Source organism: Streptopelia decaocto (assembly GCF_964273445.1).
Source record: "Streptopelia decaocto genome assembly, chromosome: 1".
Lineage (NCBI taxonomy): Eukaryota > Metazoa > Chordata > Aves > Columbiformes > Columbidae > Streptopelia > Streptopelia decaocto.
Window position 1 is genome coordinate 10916459 of NC_138663.1, and position 23705 is coordinate 10940163.

The following is a 23705-nucleotide window of genomic DNA, read 5'->3' on the forward strand; positions in this document are numbered from 1 at the left end:
GTGGAAAGAAATCTGGTAAAAAGCAATGCCCCATGTACTTCTGTTCCTCATTAGAATCTATTTGCAAGGGAAAGTTTGATGAGTACCATTTACCAGCCCAAGTGCAATGACAGTGCTATTTAGTGGTGCTGACCAGTCATCTCAATGGATAGGAGGTTTGATTATTTCTCTGGTACTACATAATATGCTGAACAGAACCCCATGAAATTAACATTTAAGATGACACAGTAAAAGGAAATGAGTCATTTCAGGCGATGTGCATCACTGTGTGAGCACCAAGCTTGCTAAATTATTTCTGTCATAGTGTGGGTGAAGTGGAATCAATCTATATCATTCATACATTTGCTACTCATACAGACTGTTTAGAGACTGTTAAATAGAAATAAGCATTGACTTATGTCTAAATACAGCAAAGTTTTGTGTTATATTTACTGATTGTACTTTCCAAATAGATCTGAAGTGACTGATTAGAGAGAACTGACAGTTCCTGAGATGGGTGTGAAAGAAAGGAGAAAAGGAAGCAGAATTCTAGGCAGGGACTTTCGTGGCTGCTACTAATGGGAAAGTAGAAACATTTTTAATACTATAGAAAGAAAATGCAATCTTTCATCTTCTTATTCATAGACCACTCTTTGAAGTACCAGCGTATCTCAGTGATAGTAATAACTGTGCAATTTGCACAGTGGAAGCTGACTGATTAGTTGAAAAGTAGGGGCTTTCTTCTGATTGAGTAGCCGTAGAGAACACGAGACAAGAAAAATACTTCCCCCCGCTTAGGAAAGAGTGAAGATCCAAAGGAGGAAATGAAAATATCTTGGAGTGCCACAGTGACCCTTGTTGAGTACGATGCAGACAGACTCACAGATATGATAAAAACAACTTTACACTGGACATTTAGTTAAACAGGAGCTGAAGCACAGAGTCTCCTATCTGGATGCACACTGATGGGCTGCAATGCTAACTCAGGGGTTCTGTCTCTGAATGGAGACTAGTTGGGAGATACTCTGACATCTACTAGCAGATAAATGCTCTGGTGTCTACAGTTTCCATACATATGGAAAAATTTGGTGCCACCTAATGGACAGCACCCCACATCCCGAATCTCCAATGTGTTTAACTCCATACAGGAATGCTTTTACAAGGGATCTGTAAAGACCTGTTACCTATGTTTGTTAATGCTTCAGAATAAGGATTTCTAATTCAGTGTGCTGAGTCATATATCTTGGGATGTAATATGCATTGTTTGGAGGCAAAGACTTACTAATCCCCACAGGCAATACAAGGATTTCTGTGTTTGCTGGCTTTGAATTTATGAACTGAGGTCATCAAACAGCTTCCTTGGTTTCAGCAACATAACAACATGTGAAACTAAATTATTATACCTAAGTGCTCTGATGTGTTTACAGATGAAATTTAACTAGATATTTTGTCAAAGTGAGATGGATTATTCTAAACCATCCTTAAACAAGTTTACTGCTAACTCCATGAATTTAGCTATCTGTCTTAGTAGAAAATATGATTATGTCAACAAAGTATGGCATTAGCCCATGGGGTTTATATCAGCATGTACACTTACAAAGTCCATTAGCAAAAAGGAGTTGGACTACTCCACCACCAATACAATCACTGTCATAATGAATAATACTACAAACAATTATTATTGCTGTAAAAGCTGTTAGTGATGACCTGATTATGTGTAATGTACTTCAGAAAGCAGAACAGGTAAAAAATCATAAGACTATCTCTATTTTATCAGATGAACCATCTAGTATATCCCAGAAACAGCAAATTAAACACATATATCTGTGATATATGTATAGGTGTACAGATGTATGTGTGCATATCATTATATATAATATATAAAGATGTTTAAAAGGCATTTAGATGAGGTTCTTAGGGACATGGTTTATTGCCAGAGTTATGTTAGGTTATGGTTGAACTCAATGATCCTGAGGGTCTCTTCCAACTGAAATGATTATATGATTTTATGATTCTATGATTCCATATGTTTGTGTACAATCACACACATATATATACATGTATATAGTCATATGGTCATATATACAATTATGACATATGCTATATGACTCAAGAATTCCCTATATGAGTCTACAGCATGGTGTGTTCTATTTAGTAATCCATGGGGTTTTTTCCTGCATGATCTTGTCTAGTCCACCCTTAGACTTCAAGCATAATGATCTTCCACAGAGTTCCTACATGCTGTATGACACAGTATCTCCTTTTGCTTGTTGGAGCCTGCTGTCCTGGCAACACCATCCATAGCTAGAAGGTGAGCATTGGAGTTAGAATTGCAATTTGGACATCATGCCTGGTTCTCAGCTGTCATTGAGTTCAGTGGAAGAACAAATAAAATCATGCTTTGAAGAGGTGCATATGTGAATGAAACCAAGTTTCCATCTGGATTTTGCATTTATAGGTCTTCAGGATGCATTATGGGTTCAGTTCTTTTCGCCTATGAAGAGAGTATGACTAGGAGTGGTCCTGCAGGCCTCCAGGCAACTGGTAAAGAATAAATAGAACTGGCAATGCTATTTCTGTTGCCTCTCAGCCTTTGGACTGAGCTAGGAAAAGTGACTGGGCTTTTTAGTATTTTCATTAAAATTTGTCGTGTATATTCAAAACAATATTTTTCATCAACTACAAAAAAATAGTCAGATTAATCTTGCTCATTACTTTTAGAGAAAATAATTCTGAGTTTTGGTGAAGATAAAGAAATGCCTTTGAAATGGTGATGATCTGATAGGCAACTTAACAATTCCTTGGATACTTTTTCCTCAAGGAGAATTGCACAAACTCTTTCATCTCTAAAGCGTACAGTTTCATTTGTGCTTTACTCTTACTGTATTCAGTATGTTTGTGGAATTCATAGTTTCAGCTGGCATTTTTTACTGCTTGCTTACATTTTTACTTTACTTACACCTATTGTTACATAACTGATTCACAGTATTTCACAGGTGTAACTGTGCAGTTTTGAGGGGAGGATGCTTTTGTTTACATTTTCTCTAGAAGAAAGGACATATGTAATTTTTATTCAGTTTCCTTTTGCCTGGGAAAGAATATTTAGTGGTTTGATGTAAAGAAGCAGAGATGATTGTTTTACTCTCTTACATTGTTTGACACTAATAATTTTAATATATCAGTCCTGGGGAAAAAAAAAAATAACTGTACAATAGCTTTGGTTAAATGAAAGCAGTCTTATAAAATTAAATAGTGAAATGATCAAACTTCTTTGTCCTTGTTGACCCATAATACACATGTGAGCTTGAGTCTACAGAGTTGAAATGTCACTTTAACACTTACATTTGGCAGTTTAAAAATAATGCTCGATATCTCGCTTGGGGCATGTTTTTGAAGGAGAATAGGCCATTTCAGTACTCAGTGAAGCTAAAGCGAGATGCAGTGTTGAGAATTCAGTAACATTGCAGTGTTTAAATGTTGTTTTGATGTGTAATTAAGACATACAAGTTTTAAGAAATAAAGACAGATGTTGCTGTAGGGCTAGCATGTAGTTGCTAAGTTGAGAGTATCAAAATAGACAGGCTTATTACTAGTGTTGCTACCAGGCAAGAGGTCGCCTGTATAAGCAGCACTATTGCTGGGCAGCAGCAGCAACAGCAGGATTGGTGCTTGTACCACAGCATTGGTATGTAGCAGTCAGGCTGGGAACTCTTCCTTCCAGCACCTTCCCTGTGCATAGCCACAGTTCATGCTCAACTCCTCCTCCTTTGACCCAAGAAATCTTAAATCAGATTTCATAGGTTGTATTATTCCCTATGAGTTTTGATGGACTATATTACTTCAGCAGAAAAGCTCCAAATGTCTTTAGGAGACTAGAAAATGAGCCCTGAAACTACCAGTCCTGTACTCCTTTTGCTTGTCACCAGCTGCAAAAAGGGACTTGTCTGTTGTCATCCTGGGGGTAACAGTGGCTTCTTCCCTGGGGAAAGAGCTTTCTCTGGAGAGACATGAATAAAGTTTCTAGAGCTATAGTTATCAGTAAGGGAACGTGGTGTCATACACTTGTTTTGTTTGTCTTCCTGAAGCTGACACTGTGAGTATATTAATGGTGATTATAACACACAAGTATACAGGGACTGGCTGCTAAGGGATCATTTGTTTTAGTGTAGATAATGAGAAGAAATAGAAGCTGCTGCTAATCAGTATGCATGCCAAAGCTAGCTTGAATTTGTCCTTATCTTCAAGGACTTTAAATAAATAAATACATTAGATTACTAAACCTAGCATACAATGAATGTTAGGTGATCCATTGTTCTGACTGTTTTATCCTTAGTTGTCATCTACTTGTCACGTGCAAAACCACAAACACCTGCCTGCAGGGGACCTGGATACAGAGTTTTATTTGATACCAAAGAAGAGCAGAGTCCTTGCCCTGCCCTGTTTTCATGCTCCCTCTCTCTCAGCCCAGTGCCACATTCAGGAGGTCCCACCTTTCCTTCCAGTCCCCGCTGCCTGGGGTGGTTGGGCAGGATGTTGTGTTGGCTCCTGCTGTGCCACTGCTTGCAAATACCTGTCTCAGGCATCCCAGGTGGCCTCTGGCACTCATCTCCATCCATCTCCTGGATCTCCAGAGTCTTCTCCACTTCCCACAACTCTCCTCCAGCCAAGATCTTCACTTCTTTCCAGATTCCCTTCCCTTTTCAAAGGCCAATTCTTTTTGTGATCCCTCCTTTTAAGTTACTCCTTTCTGGACTCACTAGTCCCCCAGTTTCCTCAATCAAAACTGTTTACGTGTAGAAGCACATTGTGTGATCAGTCTGCTAAATGGTGGTTCTGTCTCATTTCTCATTGTTAACAGGAGGACTTAGGAAGGGTCACTTTCCTTTAGTCCAAGAGATATCAATATTTCCAACCAGACCATACCGGTTACAGTTATGAAGTAGCCACATCTGTCTGAGAGTTCAAAAATTCAATTTCAAACATTCATACACTCACACACATGCATCCAATTATCTATCTCCTGATAGCATTCACAATTTAAGCTATCGTTATCTATGATAATACCAAGTAGCTTTTCTCGTTCTATTAAAACCAATTAAAAAGAACGACAGATTTATCATATAAGTTCTTTCCAAGAACCTGCAGCTGTAAGGGATTTGCTATTGACGTTATTATTGTAGCTCTGCTGTGAAGAAGGAACTCATGCTCATGTCAAAAAAAGTATTCCTTATCTCTCTTGGGGATAATGTAAAACCAACCTTTGAATCAGAATTTGATGTCAATAGAAAGTATGGAACAGTCAAACAGGAACATACTTGTGTAACTATTTTATTACCTTGTTCCTTTCCTGTAGCTTCTCTCCTACCCTATCTGGCATAGAGTTGGTTAGTTCTTGGTCTTGACAGATGTTTTTTTCATTTTTGCCTGGATGCTGTTTCTCATATTAAGTTCTTAAGCTATTACTTGAGTTCCAAAAGCTTATTATAATATGAAGAACCATTACAGCAAAAGCAATAGGACCTGTTTCTGACATCTTATGTGAGTATTCATGTAAGTTAATTAGGTATATAGATATGAGATAATCACCATCACATCTTGAATGTACAGTATAGCTTTGGTAAGTGTCCTTTAACCCTGGTAGGCAGCTCAGCTCTACACTGCCACTCACTCCCCTGCAGTGAGATGGCGGAGAGGGTTCTATCCCAGCTAAAATCAGTGCAGCAAACTGAACTGTACTTTTAAATATGACCATAAACAACTTTCTATCCCTATTTGATTATATCTCTCTGACTCTACTCATCAAATCTACTCATAAATCACACTTAAACCTGCCAGATTTTTCTGGTTCATAGTTCCTAGCTTAAGTTGTGCCACAATGGTGGGTAGTGCTGGAGCTCCCAGGAAAAGATACTTTGGGAACGGGAGACACTGCTCTGGACAGCCCAGTATCATATCAGGGAGCTTAGCTGCTCTGTGAACCAGCAGTAAAATTGCATCAATATCACTCAGCGGATGTTCCTAAAAATGGTGTTTGTGCCTAATTTTATCATTGAACTTGTAGAATATTTATTGAAAAGAGAAATCCTGAAGGTTTTCAGTGTTACTGTTAAAATGCCAGTCATTTCTAACTGTTAACTTTTAGGATCTCTCATTTTTCTAGGAGATATGTAACCTATACTTCTTAAAGTTGAATAATCCTAACATTTTTCCACCATGCCTTTTAACACATAAAGAAACTGAGGCACAAAAAGGCTAATTGGTCAGTGGTCACCTGGATGGCTGTAGCAGAAGCAGAGCTACAACTCAGTCTCTGATGATGGCACATTAATCCTCTTCACTTGAGGTACACAATCTTTCAGTTCATTCCTTTCGTTGTTGACAAGGTACAGCTGCCACCTTACCAAATTGAGAAAAAACAACCAACAAAAGTCCATTTCAATTTCTAGGACAGGCTTATAATTTTAGATGACAAATGAGGGAACCAATACACATATTTTTAGGTGTCTGATAAGTAAATAGTTTAATTGAGCTTTTACTATCAGCTTCTTTTCTAGTCACAAGTTAAAGAAGGGTACCCCAAAGGATGTGATTCATCTAATTCCAAAGAGGTGTCAGGTCAGATGGACCATCCTAATACTGAAAAATTGACCCATTGACTCTAAGGCCAAAGCAAGGAAAAATTAGAAGAGAGATTTTGTTTGTGTGCCTGAAACTTCTTCCCTGTAGACATGCATAATGCTATCCATGCTCTTTTCTCTATTGCTTCACATCAAAATTTGATAGAAAAAATTATTATGGTTGTATGCATTTTCACCTGTGGTTCAGATTATTGATTGTTGAAACCAGCCAATAATCAAACAAATCTGCTCCACGTACTTTCTACTGTGGTCCCACAACTATGGACATGCTATATGTCAGGAATTTGTACAAACACCAAATTAACCCACCAAGCATAGCAAATGTTGGTAGAAATGAAATAATTCCAATGGCTGAGATTCCATAGTTCTAGCAATTCTGTGAAGGAAAACTATTTTGATATCTTATAAGAAATCAACAGTTTCTTAATCTCTGTGAATAGGTTATTAGTCCCTGTAGGAAACCCACCACCTCCTGCTTAGAACCTGTTGTATAAAATATTTTTTCCTAAATTATTAACTGGCACATCTAGTCAAATTTCTCCAGTGGTACTTATGTATTCAAGTAAATTTTAGAGCATCTATTATATTTTCATCTCAGAAGATACCATTAAGGACTTGCAAACAGATCTATTTGTACTGTAATTTGAAATCTTCATCCCACACCATTACTTCCTAATGATATCAAATTACTGTTGTTGGTGATAAAAACCACAACTTCCTTTTCTTGAAAAAAAAAATAGTAAACTCTACATTGATACCATATTTTGGCATAGCTATGCTCTTTCCCCTCTGCCTATATCTGTGTTAGCACCAAAATAGATGTTGGATTTTTTATGAAATAAACTTTTCTTCCTGAAAAAATGGGAGACAACATTGCTTCAGTTTCAAATGAAATTTTACATCAAATTAAAAATTAAATCCTTTAAAAATTAAAAATAAATTTATCTGTTCTTTCTCCTATCTCTTCTTCATCACTTCTCTTTCTTCAATCAAAATATCACCCATTAATGAAAAAACACAGGATAGATTTGTTCAGAAAGTGGTCAGGCATTGGAATGGCTGCCCAGGGAGGTGGTGGACTCGCCGTCCCTGGAGGTTTTTAAACTGAGATTGGACATGGCACTTAGTGCCATGATCTAGTAAACGGACTAGAGTTGGACCAAGGGTTGGACTCGATGATCTCTGAGGTCTTTTCCAACCCAGTCGATTCTGTGTGTGTTTCTGTGTGTGAAATTCTTAAAATTAGTTTTTAAATAACTTCAGTGGTAATGAATCTACCTATCTTAAAATGCAGAATGTGACTGAAAAAATTAGCTCAGCTTAAATTAGAACATGAACATGTTGATTCCAAGATAATATCATGGATTTACCATACCTACTTACATTATGAAGAACATAATTTCCCAAAACTTTTCTTAAAAGGTGAGTTAAACATATACAGTTGAAAACTAGGTACATACAGGAGATGAGAACTGGGCAGCACTGGCCAGTAGTTTGCATTCAATTTCCTTAGTTTTCAGGTTACGTGACCCTCACAAATGGGATCATAGTGAGTAAATTCTACTTTATATTTGAATAAGCACATAGTGTCAGAACTGTTAAATTACCCCCAGGGTACAGAGGATGATTATCTGACAGTGTGACTCCTATTAGAAGACATCAAGTAAAGATCTCACGCTATCCTGTATGACAGAGTGGTATTTTAAGGTCTTCAGTCATTCTCATTAAGAATGCTTGACTTTTTACTTAAACAGTGGTATTTGCTTACTGTGAGCCACAAAAACTTTCTGTACTTGTTTGTATATGACCTTAAGTAACATTGCCATCCAATGCATAACCATGGCCTTTGCTTATTCCTAACATGCTTTCAGTATTTAAATTATCACAGCAGTTCCATTAGTTTCTGAACTGGACTCTAGTCCCTCAGTGGTGACACTGCTGGAGACCAGCCTGGGCTTCATCAAACAGGGATAAACCCCAAGGCCAGTGCAGAGCTGTATCAGAAGAGTCTCTTCAGGAAGCCCCAACAGACACAGCAGGTTGGGAATTCTCAGTTAAGAGTAACTTTTCTTTTCTATTAGTGTTCTTTCTCTATTGTGCTTTCTAAATAAATCCATTCTCTCGTACCTATGTTCTCCTGAACACCAGGGTATGTGTATCTAAGTGGTACGCCCAGAGAGCAAGTGACGCTAGCTATTGACTCTTCTTCTTTTCCTCTGAGTTCTTGAGTTGGCAATCATGTGATGGTCTTGGATGTGCCTTTTGCACACCTTTAGAAGCTGATAGTGATTGCAATCTTTTGTTTCTATGCCCTGTACCTCTATGAGTCACTGCAATGTGTTGCTGTGTTACTCTCTGACCATTTTTTCCATAACTTGGGGTCTTATGGCTTCAGTTCTGTTCTTTATCTTCCTGTGTCATTATCTCTTTATAGTTTCAGGCTGCACTTGGTTGAGTCAGCCATTTGCTAAAGTGTGGCTCTCACTTGTCTTTTTTAGGCTGCTTTCCCTTTCCTGAGCCAAGCGTCTTGAGAAGCCACATGTACATGTGTTGGGATCTTGATGACCTGCTAATCTATGTGCCATGAATGCTTTTCCTTACCATCCCTTCTAGGAGCCCTACATACATAAATTGCCAGTCATAAAAAAACCAGGACATATTCATAATAGTGGTAAGGTTTCTGTTATGTAGCTCCACATGACAGAGCTGAGTCCCTAGTCTGAATGAATTTCTCTCCCTTGACTTAGTTTTTCTTGCCACTTGAGTGGCAACTAGGATACCACAGAGTAGTAGGTACTTGCTGTTTCTTTGATGTAGCAAAGATGGCTGGTCTGAACAAATCTATCCTGTGTTTTTTCATTAATGGGTGATATTTTGATTGAAGAAAGAGAAGTGATGGAGAAGAGATAGGAGAAAGAACAGAATGTCATGTTTAAATCCTCAATTGGTACATATAGACACCAGCACTACTGGGGTTGGAGGGTCTGGGTCTGTCTTGGATCCACGCTGTTGAGATTAATCTTGGCAGAGACTCACTTTCTTAAAGGCAAAATCAGGCTGTGGGTATCTCAGCAGCAGCCAGTGGGCCTCCCATGAGGTGTAGGCAGTTTCCCTCCTGCTCTGTAGAAGACAAAGCATTAAAGCTTTTTTATTTATGTGAAAGTACAAAAGAAATTTTGACACTAATAAGTTAAGTCAGTTTTCTTTTAATATAAATTAGGAGTTATGTTTGGAGTCTAATTGTTTTGACAATAGAACAGTGCTTCATATAGACTTTGTCTGACATACTTACTGCAGTAATTTATGCTCCTAAGGAGACTAAAAACTAAGTAATACAGAAAAAGTGATTCTTCAGACACACACTGTAACTTGCACAAGAACTGTGTGCTTGCATCTCATGACATGTCCCTCTTGCCCCTCCCAAAGAAAATTTAAAAACCAAATATCAATGGAGCAAATTCCATTCTCAGTGGTAACTAATGGAAGCTGGACTAAGAGAACTTCATTTGTGTAAATGAGATTTTTTTTTTCCTCCAAGATGGAAATCCAAACAAAACCCCCACTGAATTCTGAATACACCAATACTGATAAATATAGAATGCGGACAGTTTAAATTCATACCTGACATTAACCCCACATGAAAATAATGGTTTTTATGTATTTATCACTCATGAAGGAGACAGCAAAGAGAAATTCCTTCAGCCTCATTGTTTACTGATCTTTAGATGAATTTTTAGGTGAATTTGAATGAAACAGGCTTTTTCACCAGATATTTATATTATTACAAGTTTTGGTATTTTGTTTGTTTGTTTGTTTGTTTTTCTTTAATCTAAAGTTGTAGCAAACTGCTTTCAAAAGTGGGGTTTTTTTCTGAACACAACCTGAAAATGAAATGTTTAAGACTTTCAGTTAAATTAGAGCTCTCTACAGGAAGCTCATCTCTCTGGTAAAATCATTCTAATCTTTCATATGGCATTTCTGAAAGTAAAGTAAATATGTGATGCTCTATAGCTTCAATGAATAGTATGTTTTGAAAAGCATTTATTTTTCTGAGACGCTGAATAATTATAATGCACCACAACATTTTGTTCAGCATGGTATAACTGATCATCTGTCTGTATCTCTAATGTAATATATTGTTTGAGGACAGAACAGTCATGAAAGCACTATAAATTTATCATTTATGTCATAGTTATTTTCATAAACAGTAACTCAAATCTTCATTTAACTTGCTGAGAGCTTCAGTTCAGGTAGTACAAACACATCCACGCTATTGTTTTTTGCCCTAGCATAGTTCAAACTGAAGAGTGATCTACAGAATTGTGTGCCACTACATACAGAAATTTGAAGGCAAACTAAAATAGAGAGTTGTTTAGTATTGAGTTGATAACTGCAGCTGTACCACGCAGTGGTGTGGTGTAGAGCTGCCTGTAAATGCCAAGTACACTTCAAATACAAGGTTGATTTGCTCTGGCTGTACTTTTATAAATGCCATTTCATAGTAGCAGCACAACAGCCATGAGGAATAGACAAGTCCATTATATCATTTCTATGTGATGAACAACATATCAATTTTTAAGAATTGTGTTATCTATAAAATAATTATTGTAATAATGGAAAATATTCAGCCTAGGTGTGAATGATGAATGGGAGAGGAAGTTAAGTTGCCTACAAAAAATAATGAGTTTTGGTGTGATTCATGCCCAGCAGTACAGGGAAATACATTAACACATTGACTTCCATCAACCTATTTTTAAGCGTCAGAAGGGTTTAGAAAGAAAAGAAAAACAACTGGAGAACATAGACCATAAAGTACTTTAGTGCTGAATGTCAGACTGAAACTTGATATTTTTTCTCCTTGTTCTGCATGTTCATTTAACTTCCATAGCACTTTCTGGGTTTTCAAAGTAATGTTTCTGAATTTTAATTCTTCTGTTAAATAAAAAGAAACTAACATTCACATTCTTCTGATTGAAGCTGCAAGCCTAGAGAGTGAAATTTTCTTTTCCTTGGTGAGCACTGGACCGGTGAAAAATGCAATTCAAACTGACATGTTTATTTTGCATATGTATAAACAACACAAACTGTGAAGAAGCAGAGAATAAACCCCGGCAATCTGCGTGTGTATAACTATGGTGTAATCAAAACCAGAGGCTCTATTCTGATACTGTAATGTCCATGTATTTTTAAACTCCAGTAGGAGAGCATCTCTGAAACTCTAAAAAATGGGGAAAAATATGGTTTTTATATGTGCATTCATTTGTGTAAATGAGATATTTTTTTTTTTTTTTAGGAATTATTTAAAACTCCTGGTAAAACAGCAAGCGATAGTTTTACCATTTCTCAGGCACCTTGGGTATACTCAATAGGAGACTCTGCAGTGTAACAATGTATGCGAAGTGACTAAGATTAACTTTCTAATACTGTATGTTGTGTTACAGATGGGAATAAAATTCGAGAGATGTTCAGTGGCTCAGTTTAGTATTTCTGTATTTGAAGCAACTATGTTGGGACTCATATTCAGAGAAATAAAATCCTTTGATGATTTTCAGATTCCTTTCAATTTCAACTTTAATCATGCAGCCAACTCATGTCTTAAAAATGAATCTGAAGAGGACAGAAAAAGTGGAAAAGAACAGAAGATGGGTGGAAACTGAGATATATATTATGTCTTCTAGTTGACAATACTCTAATACCAAGGTCTACTCTGTCTGCTTATTTTATAATAGGTTTTGTGCTTTTTTATTTATAGGCATGTTATATGTACAACCACACTCATTTAAACAATACAGCTTTATCACCCAGCTGGTGGACTGAAGGAGGTATTTCTTGAGAGCAGCCACCCAAGCAGAATAGGATCTCTTCAAATATATTTACATATATAAATATATATATATATATATACACACATAATTGCAGTATCCTAATGAAGAAAAGAAATATTTCTTACCTTGATTGCTATTAAGGAAATAGACATTAAAAAAAAAAAAAAACATTATGTGTTGGATAGATGTGGGAACAGATTTTATAGCCTTTCCAAATCCACACCATGCCCAACCCCCAGAGTCATCGATGCGTTAGTTGTTTTGCTCTGTTTCCCCTTCTTTCAGTAGCTTTTTCACACCATCTAGTCATGTTTTCTCTCAAGGCTGCAGGATAAAGGAACAAAACCCTCTCCTACCAGCTCTGTATGAAGTCATGTGACATAAATGACTAATAAATGCATGGTTCCATGGAGTAAATGAAAATACCGATGTTCAAGATCTTAATACAATGCCAAGGACTCACACAGTTACAGAGAAGGCAGCTAGAAGTAGCTCTTCTGGGTCTAAGATGAGATATTCTGTAGCACCAACATAGTGTATTTGAAACTTTGCTATGTTGTTTCTGTGGATAAGTAAATCATTTAAGTTTTCAACTCTAACAGCTGCCCTGGTATGAAATTCACTTCAGAGAAAAAGTGGTCATTTATCTGGTATTCTCCTGCAGCATGTGTTCCTCCTGAAAACTCTTCTGAATATGAAAACACAATATTATATATAGTTCAAGGTTGTGGCTCTGAATTACTCCTATTTACAGGTGTCATTTCTATAAAATTTCTAAACTCTGGGTCACTCCTGGTGTACACAAATACAGAGAAAAGTTTGGATATTGTACAGCCAGTATCTAACAATTTTATTTTTTAAAAGAGCATTTGTGTCAGTGTTTTACATTAGTGCAAGTCCAAAGTAAAGATAATGGAATTCATAAAGTAGTGTAAGTAGAAAGAGAACCAGTGTCTAGGTACATGGCAGGGAGCATTCACAGCCACAGTCTTTGAACATCTCTGAAGAAACAGTCCTCGAACTGTTGGCCATGAGCATGGACTTTATATGGACTAACGAGATGGACTCATGAAATGCTTATAGGTTAATATGTTTGACATAACTACAATGTCATCCAGTCTTCACTGATAACCATTAAAAGCAGCAATTTTAGCATCTAGGGATCTGTATCACCATAGCATAGCAAATTCAGTGGTAGGAAAGATTTTGAAAGTTAAGGGTACCATAGTTGGTAGTACTTTTGATTTTCTCTCTACATCTGCTTTAGATATCTTTATCATAAATCCTAAAAGATACAATAATACAATGATACATTTTATCAGTTCTCAGATCTTTCCTACAGTTTAGTTTAGTTTTAAATACGATGGCGGTTAGTGTAATTAATCATTAGTTAATGAGGGCAGAGTCTACTCAAAGGAACTACATCAAAGTACCTATGCCAAAAAGTAGGAGAACAAAGAACTATTGTTATCTAATTTTATCCTAAATACCGTGATCCATGATACAGGATGCAATTATATCCAAATTTTAAAATTGAATGTAATCCAACATTTTGAAAGAAGCTATGAGTTTTAGACACAGATTTCAATGATATCCATGGAACTGATTTCTGATCATTTGATATCATGGGCTTTTTCAATGTTGCTAAATATCTCTCCTCTTCATGAAGAATCAGCTAAACAATTTGTGTATATACACACTCATGTACAGGAGCTCAAAGAGATGGAGAACAGTTGTTCATTATTCCTCAGCTAGATCAAATCAGTTAATTCATGGAACTGCACTTTGAACTATTTATGGACATCAGAGTCCAGAGCTGATATCTCCAGAATTTGTTATTATTTCTTTGATACATAGAGCTGTGGCATATATGGATGAAATATTACCATAGTCTATAAAGCAAAATTTAACTATTTGACACAGAATCACAAGGCAGTTAAGGCTGGAAAGCACCTCTGGAGAACACCTACTTTAAGCTCCCTGTTCAAAGCTGGGTTACTGAGACTGATACGCCCAGGGCGGTGTCCTTTTGGATTTTGGATATCTATAAGGACAGAGACTCCACAACCTCTCTAAAGAAGCTGTAATTTTTCAATGCTTGTAAACATATGGAAATAATTAAGATTAAAAAGTGCCTTTGTACAGTCTGTTGAACATTATTAGTGAGCTTCATTTTGCACTTCTTAATTGAGCAACATTTTGTAAGACTGAACAGGAAGCAATACCAACATAGTCCTTGATATTATGAAAGCATTTTTTTTCTAAAAGCTGATACACATATGATGTTCATAAATTTAAGTAGTCAGAAATTAGAGAGCTTATTTAAGTAGTCAGAAATTAGAGAGCTTTAGCATAAGCAATAAAAATTATCAGCAGAAGATTTCCTGTGCAAACCGTGTGGCCAGTCCAAGCAAGTTTCAGCAGACTAGCTCCTCATATTTGGACACAGGTTTATTCAGGTTCCTGAGAAATAGTATATGGTGTTGTAAGCTCAATTCTGGCCCTAGGTTTGAGTCTAAACTCATCTTTTTTCCACATTATTAAAACTTTCTCCCCAAAACTTCTCTTCCCAAAAATTTCACATATCTTCTGGGATCAGCAAAGCATGCTGAATGCTCTCCAGGAAACAGCGGTAACTATTTCAAGTATTTTCATCCCTGGGCTGATAGAAGCTACCTCTCAATAGTCCCAGACTCCCTGTTGTTAAAAGTTGACTTCTAGATTCACTGGTACTTAGCTTCCATTTCACAAGCTGTCAAATGACTAGTCAAAATGTCAGAAAAAGGAAATATATTCTGGAATATTTTCAGGTTTTATTGTTATCAGTTAACAGATAATTGGCCTCTTCATGCTTAAACAAAAATAAATAAGAATTAACACTTTAGAAGCTGTTAAAAAGTGCCTGGCAATCTTGAGCAGCATGAAACTATGTATTAAGCATGGCAATATAATGCAATACAACAAAATTTCACCATCTCTTAGTTTAAGCTCTGAGAGCAGCAACTATAATGAATACATGAGACGTGGAGATATTTATTTGATACATATAAAGGAGAACACAATGGCTATATGTATCAGAGGAAAGGTGCAGTTAGATTTTGATAACATCTCCAACTGTGGCCAGTAACAGATGCATACAGAAGAATATACAGACACAATAGGCTTCTTTCCTTCAATATGGTAGAACAGTAGATTGTTTTTTTTAAGGGAAAAGATGGTATTAATTTAGCTAAATGTGGATATGTCCATGGCAGTTATGAATTTATGAGTTTCCCTCTCTGGAATAATAATTTTGTAATCAGTGGAAAGTGGTAAACTTGTTCTGATTCCAGGTTCTAAATGTCAACATAAAGTAGATACCAAAAAGACAGAAAATCATGTGTCAGCTCACTTAGTGGGAACAGGGAGGAGGTCTTGATGTGCAAAGCTGATCTGCTGACTGTGGGAGCTGATATTGCTAAAAATAAGTCACTGTTCACCATCAATGCAGGATGTAGCCATCCCAATAAAATTTAAAAAAGAAGAAAGGATGCTACAAGAAATTATGGATTCGATTATCAGGGCAATTACTAGTTCTTCCTCAGTCAGCAGAGTTCTCCTGGAGCAATGTAAGTTTTCTTATCTTCCTGTTTGTTTTTCTTGTCTACTGAACTGGGAGTCTGAAGCATACAAAGTTTTGGAAATGTGAATAATATGTTCTGAATACCAAAGACCAGTTACAGAATGTGATTGGTTTTAAGACAAAAAACTTCATTATCACTAGTCTCCTGTGACTTCTCAGTACCTTTTTTCTCTTTCTGTTGATTAGACTCACGTTCCTCTTCCTAAAGGCTTTCTTTATAACATTATTTTTTCCAGCAAAATTTATTTAGCAGTTACTCCTTAAGAAAAGAAAAATCAGCTTCTTGCCTAAAAACCTTTTCCTGAGAAGCCAGGGCCATCAGACAGATCAATTAAGTCATGTTTAAATTGCTTTGATTTTAAACATTAATGAATCCACAAGGCAGCCAATAAAAAGAATATACCTCTACACTGACAGCTTAAATGCATCTCTGTGTGAGCCAAGGTTGTTGAGATTCAATTTCCTTTTGGTTTGCTGCTTTGTTCACATGTCCGTGGCCTTACTGACCAAGTGAGTGACTGCGGTGCCGTCGCACTCAGCAGTGAAACTCTCACCACTGAGAAGGAGACTCGATTTCCGCACCCCAGCACTGCAGCAGCGCTCAGCTGGGCAGTTCCTGCTGCTCTTTTAAATTAAAACAAGTGATTGATGAGAGCCTTACTGTTCCCCCAGTAAATTTTCTTCTGAAGCCGTGCAAGCAAGATATGATAAACCATGGATGGTTTCAACAAAGCTCTTTTTTTTTCCTCATAAAAAGGATACTAACCACTTTCTCAAGTATCTAAAACTTGCTGCTTTTATTCTTGTTTGTTGCCAATACGTAGAAGTGGTGGCTTGGCTTATCTTACTCAAGTGGTTCGTACTGTCAGACTCAACTTCCTATGCCATGATAGTGTTATGGGGGCACACACTGACAGGAAAAACAAAAATAACTTCAGTTTCTTCCTTTATAGAAGCCTCCTAAGGACAGAGTGCATGCTGTTATATTTGTATGGCAGAAAATCAGGGGGAGCTGCATTTATTCATAATTGCTCTTGCTTTATTCCAGAGGAACTGAGCTTAAAGTCAGATCTGCTCTAACAAGCAAAAGCAAGATGGTGCTTTTGAATGATGGCTGGTAAATGAAAAGGGCTAAATTTTAGGAAAAGACAAATCTATTTTGGCAGTAAGCAGCTGGTTTTACTGCCTTCTGAGCATCACTTTTTTTGTCATACTGCACAGTTTATGTTTCTGTAAATTGCTGATAAATGATAAATTCTTACTGATGAAAGTTATGAGCAAATCTGATATTTCAAATCCTAATTTGTGGAATTCTATGTAAAATTTAGTAATATAAAGTTATAGTCTTTATTTTTCATGTTCTTCATCATCAAACAATTTCATCTGCTTTATTCCATGAACAGTTGTCATTATATTTTATTTAGCAGCATGTTTTCCTCTGAGTTGATCTCCACATTTCACTTCATTATTTTTCCCATTTGTTATATGCAACAGCACAGGAATTTGAAATAAAAATATGACCCAGGTGAAGACTTGGTTTTATCTGTGTAAGTGGCAGCAAGATAAGTGTTTGTGTTTTTCCTTGCCGTGTGAGTGATGTGTTTTTCAGATGTTTTGTAACACATTGCTTTTAGTGGACTATTAAGAATTAAGTTTCTTGTCCCATTAAGAAATCTTTTTTTTCAATGGAGCCTGAGGCTTGTATTTTGACATTTGTACATTAGTGAGAAGTTAATCTTTTTGGAGTCATCCTTATGACCACTAATTCAAAATATGAATGCAGTTCTCAGAACCTGAGATGTAACTCCCAGATATGTATCTATAGTTTGTTTTTTGTAAGCATTTTAATGTAACCAAAAGATATCTCATCAGAATACACCTCACATGATTTACAGAGGGGGTTGACTCTGCAAATATTGAGCATAAAACTTCCGTATAGTGATACCTTGCTCAGTACCAAGTTTCCTGGCTCAGTCCTGGGACAGTTGGAAGACACAACAGATTACATCAGTATTCAGTATTTTTCAACCTGGTTATCATGACTCTATTCCTATCTTCCAAAATTAATTACGTTCAGCTGTTTTGTCACTTTTTCATAAGAAAATATATGGAAGAAAAATTTAAATCTGAATATTTCCATGCTGATGTTTAAAATGTGGAACAGCCCAACTGCCTTCATCTTCTTGTATTTGCTCAAGTGACAAAGTAGAGAACATATGTTTGAATTAGCAAATCACATTCACAAATTCAGTTCTATTTTGAGATTCAGCTTCTTAATAGCAATGTGGCACTGTAGGGAGCAGTTATCTTCCAAGATCATGGCTGGCCAGGAAATGTCTGATATATAAAATGTTTTGGTTTCTTGCCATGTTGGTAAGTGTGCATGTAAAAGTTTTTCAACATCATGCAATCCAGACTGTGGAGGATGCATGTATATTTTGAATCAGAAAGGAATTAATGTCCTGTCTTGTTTCAATAGGTAAGTTATAACTAATGGGACAGTAACATTCAACAATCTAATACGTGTGAAGTGAAAGGGATTTGCTAATGTGTTGTGCCATTTAAACAACATTCACTGAATGTCACATCAAATCTTCTTGTCAAAGTAGTCTGTCTGACGCCTTTGTTGAACTGTGAGCACTTGACCTTATACTGTTTTGCCTTCCTAGGAATGCAGGTGCTGGAATGGAATGGCATCCCCTTGACTGGGAAAACTTATGAAGAAGTCCAGAGCATTATTATTCAACAGAGTGGGGAAGCAGAAATATGTGTAAGACTGTGAGTTTTTCCCCATCTTTCTGTTTCCATTTTTTTGGCTTTTCATGGCTTTTTTTTTTTTTTTTGAATTTACTGTTATTAAGGTGGAACCTTTGTTAGCACAAAGCATCAATGTAATAATTAGGAGGAGTTCACTGTGAGTGTGGGAAATCTGTTCTTTTTTTCTTTTAAAGCCATAAGTAAAGATAAGTGAGGCAGATGTTAGTAATTATACTTCTATAAACAATGATATCTCCATTGTCAGGCCACAATCTACTCTAACTGACACACATATAATTCACTGAATTTCCTGGGGTTAGAAAAAGATGGTTATTTAGCACTAACTTGACTTTTACTGAAATCTGTGTCCTTTAAATGAAAGTCATTTAAGCATCATGAGAAATGTATAAACTTGCATTCAGTCCATTAAAGATTTCACCTTAAAAGAACCTTTTCTTCTCAGCTCTTTAACAGCACTGCAAATATGAATCAGCTAAGAAGGGGCCATGCTTGGGAGCTGCTTTCTGTCATGAACCACTATTCATTTATCTACTTAATACAATAATGAGGGTATGAGGAAAGAGTTTCTTTTGTCTCAGGCTTCTCATTGCTTTCTTTAGGGACCTGAACATGCTCTCGGACTCTGAGAATCCCCAGCACCTGGAGCTGCATGAGCCAGTAAAGGCAGGTGAGCGACAAGCTGTTGCTTTCATACAGCAAGACTGGATATCAGCTGAAAATTGGATGTGATGCAAGCTATGATATTAGCATTGACATCTCAGGTGTTACATCTTAAATCTTGCCATGAGCAGAAGGGGGACGACACTTTATGTACAAAGCCAACCATTAGTTGGTTATTATTATTAACCTAGTTCAGTCCATACTGGCACAGTCCACACTGTCTAATCAATACAAAGGAAATTTCGGTAACAATACTGCAGCTAACTTTTGTTATCCAAAGAAAACATACCACTAGCTACCCCTTCATCTCTACATGCCACAGAAAACTGTGGCATAAGGGTCCCCCTTCGGCAGCTTCTCTGGGCCCTGCAGGCAGAGCTTTCACTGCAGGGGTATTGCAGCAAGTTGACAGTGCCCTGAGGAGTTTTCTAGGAGAGTGTGATATTTGTGGTGAGAGTTTTTGACTCCTCCTTGCTGGGAGGTGGATGATGTTGAAGATTCCTTCTTCTTCACTTCAGGATCTGCTTGGGGCTTTTTTTTTTTTTCATGTTTTCTAGCATTCTTTGCAATTTCCTCACCAGCCAGCAACTTTGTAATGCATATGACTTGACTGGATATTGTACATTTTACATGTGGTATATTCTTGTTCTTTGTCGTTTCTGTTGCCCCTAAAATTTATTTTGCCCAACTCCTGAGTTTGCATCAGTGTCAGTACTGAGCAGCACATTGCCAGTATCCCTGGGGCCTCAGCTGTTATCCTGTGCCCAAACCTTGCAGCACTCTGCTGTCATCCCAGACCTGTGCTCCTATAAGCTGCATTATTATTCTGGAGTCAGAAATACTTCACTCTACACAGTGCAATTACTGTTGTGCCTTTACATATAAAAATTATTAAGAACAGACATTGTGCCATAAATTATATATGGTGAAACATAACTCAGACTAATTAAGGTCATAGCCATCTGGTCGTTAGACAATTACTGTTGCAGCCAGACAAGCTGAAACAAAGCTCCTAGCAAACTGGAGCAAGTCCAAATAACACAGAACAAGTCCTAAGGCCTGTGTTACCTTAATAAAAGGTTTGTGGCCTGGTATAAGTGATGAAAATAAAGTACTTACTAAGATACAGGGATGCAATAGCAGGTACTTCGTGTGAAGTTTTGTTAAGATGGCAGTGTTTTAGGGGAAATTTCCTTCTGTTCAATCAACACTATGACTGCAGGCTCCACTCATGGTATTAGTTGTATCTAATCTAACTTTGAACTGACATCCACAGTCTTACTAGCAATGCTGCCTTTGGGCAAGCTCAGTGCAGATTAAAAGAGTGTTTCACTCAGCATCTCAGGGATCCATTCTAAGTTCTGTGGTTTTGTGACTGCTCTTTTTTCAATCAGTACACAAGTTACTTGGATTAAATCCTCCATCTTCTGACCATATAACTCTTCCTGTCTATCAACAGACTTACCATCAAGCTACTTTTTGTTGAAAGTGGATGTTACTGACATTAATGGAAAGCACAAACTGAGTCTAACAGAGCTGTGAGGCAGAGCGACCCACAATTTTTTCCTTAGTGAGCAGATCCAAAAACACCAATGGCATTCAAAGACATTGAAATTGGGTTTGGGAAGATAGAATAAACAATATTTTTTTTATTAATTGAGAAAACTCAAAATGAGAAAAAACAGAAATAAATTTAAATTCCTCCAGTCTTGCAGCGATTCTTCTTCCTAGTCTAGCAATCTTCTAGTGGTGTCTGTTGGAACAGCACTGCAGAGTCCCTTCTGGCTGCCTAGTCAAGTCTATCTTGCCATCATCTCTGAGGTTTTGCAGACTGTTTTTGCTTTGAACAGGAACAATCCCTCTAGAAAGAAAAAAAACAAGTATAAACTAGCAGGCAAGGTAAGGTTAATGTATTCCCTTACACCTCTCACACTTCTGAGAACCTGGGAAGCAAGCTGGACATTTTAATTCTATGCACTTTAAGGCACATATGAAACTTGCTTGACCTCATTTCTCTATTAAATGGCAATTGCCATCTACAAAGAGTAAATTCTCCTCACTCATCCTTGGGTAGAAGGGAGGGTAATCAGACTCTTACAACAGATGCCTCACATAGATATGTGAAATAAGAAAAGGTTAATCAGGGCTTTTACTCTACATTTGTCTTCATTTTATTCTACTTTGATTAATTTGCAGTGCTAAAGTTTTGAGGCCCTTTTCTATTTATTTTTGTATAAATTATCTCAGGAGGATAATTCAGTTTTATTGGACGTCCAGTTGATTAAAAACAAAGTTGAGATTAAAGTTTGTTACAATAAAGTTCAGATACTTGTTGAAACTGGACCAGTTTCAAACAGTGCAAGTTAGCATAGGCCAGTCTTTAAAACTGTAATTTGCTCCAGTATGATTCAGCATGGTCAGCAAGGCCTATTTTTCTTCAGCTAGAGAATGACCTTCTCAGAAATCTGGGGAGATGAGTAACACTAGTTGACAGCATGTTGAGTGGAAAGATTGGAATTGCAATGTTGATTTTGTGGGGGAGACATCTATTTTTCATAGGTTGCCTTTTGCATCTTCAACGTGTACAAGCAGATGACATGAAATTTTTTAAAGATCATTATCCTGTCCATGTACCATGGTAAGATGGATTTGAATGTGCTAGCAATTCTCAATACAAAGCTCTCTTTCTTTAATCCAGTAGATAAAGCAAAGTCCCCAGGAGTAGATCCCAAGCAGCTGGCTGCAGAGCTCCAGAAGGTTTCACTGCAGCAGTCGCCTCTGGTCACTTCGTCAGGAGTGGAAAAGGGATCTCACATTCACTCTGGAACTACTTCTGCCACCTCCAGTGCTGTTCCCAGCCCCGGTCAGCCTGGTTCTCCCTCAGTGAGCAAAAAGCGGCACAGCAGCAAAGTAAGAAACTTGTCAGCTATGTGGCAATACCATTTTGATGTCAAGAAGAAACTGCCTATTTATCTTCTTTAATGGAGTAAGAAATCACAGCACATATTGATGAATTCATTTCTGTGACAGTGATAAGTATTACTGTTAAGATAAAGAATTTGGACACTAGGAAAGGAGATGATGTGATTTATCCAAGGTCAAAAAAGATTGGGCCCTCTCTGAAAATAGATTTATTGAATTTACTTAATATTATTGTTTTTAAACCAAATAATTCCACTTTTCATTTTTTTTTGTTTCTGTTCCTTTTTAAGTGCATCCTCCATGATGGTGAGGTACTAGTTCCGCAGAAGATGATATTATTAAGATGATAGTTTACCTTTCTGTACTAAGCTACAGTTCGAAGTGTTACAAGCTTTGAATAATCATAGCAATATTAAGCATTTCTCTGAAATCCGGGGAAAGAATGAAAAATAAATTTGCCATCAAAATGTTTTTTGTCACTAGCTAATTACAGAATCACAGAATCACAGAATGTCAGGGAATGGAAGGGACCTCAAAAGATCATCCAGTCCAATCCCCCTGCCGGAGCAGGAACACCCAGATGAGGTTACACAGGAATGTGTCCAGGCGGGTTTGAATGTCTCCAGAGAAAGAGACTCCACAATGTCCCTGGGCAGCCTCTTCCAGTGTCTGTCACCCTCACTGTGAAGAGGTTTCTTCTCATATTTAAGTGGAACCTCCTATGTTCCAGTTTGTACCCATTGCCCCTTGTCCTATCATTGCTTGTCACCGAGAAGAGCCTGGCTCCATCCTCGTGACACTCACCCTTTACATATTTATAAACATTAATGAGGTCACCCCTCATTCTCCTCTTTTCCAAGCTAAAGAGACCCAGCTTCCTCAACCTTTCCTCATACGGGAGATGCTCCACTCCCTTAATCATCTTTGTGGCTCTAATTCCTATGAAATTGTTAAGTACATTTTCTCATATTCTTTGCCATGTCCTGTCCATTTCTCAGCTTGCTTTCTTTCTCCTTGTGCACCCACCTGCACACCTGGAAAGGGCAGAATGGGAATTTAGTTGCATTTTTTCAAGTTGAAACTGCAAACTAGATTATAAAGTCATCTGTCACATTTTTTATGTATTTAGTGTCAAAATATATAACACCTGAAGTAAAAATCAGTTTTTCAAAGACTGCACTTGCTTAAGCAATTTGCAAGATAGATAAGATGATTGCTACCCTGAATACCCAGGTTCTTGCTGTCTTACTATTGGAAGCAAAGTTTCACATTGCAAATGAG

The 23705-nt window shown here is 37.2% G+C and overlaps 1 protein-coding gene across 1 annotated transcript in view; it reads left to right on the forward strand.

Annotated features, from left to right (window-relative positions):
- Positions 1-23705, forward strand: part of PCLO (piccolo presynaptic cytomatrix protein) — a gene marked incomplete at both ends in the record, with an annotated part of 351318 nt that overhangs the window by 247386 nt on the left and 80227 nt on the right. Inside the window, 3 exons of the mRNA XM_082071252.1 lie at positions 18734-18842; positions 19442-19509; positions 22201-22412. Of these exons, the coding sequence (XP_081927378.1) occupies positions 18734-18842; positions 19442-19509; positions 22201-22412 (389 nt within the window). The remainder of the gene's footprint in view (positions 1-18733; positions 18843-19441; positions 19510-22200; positions 22413-23705) is intronic.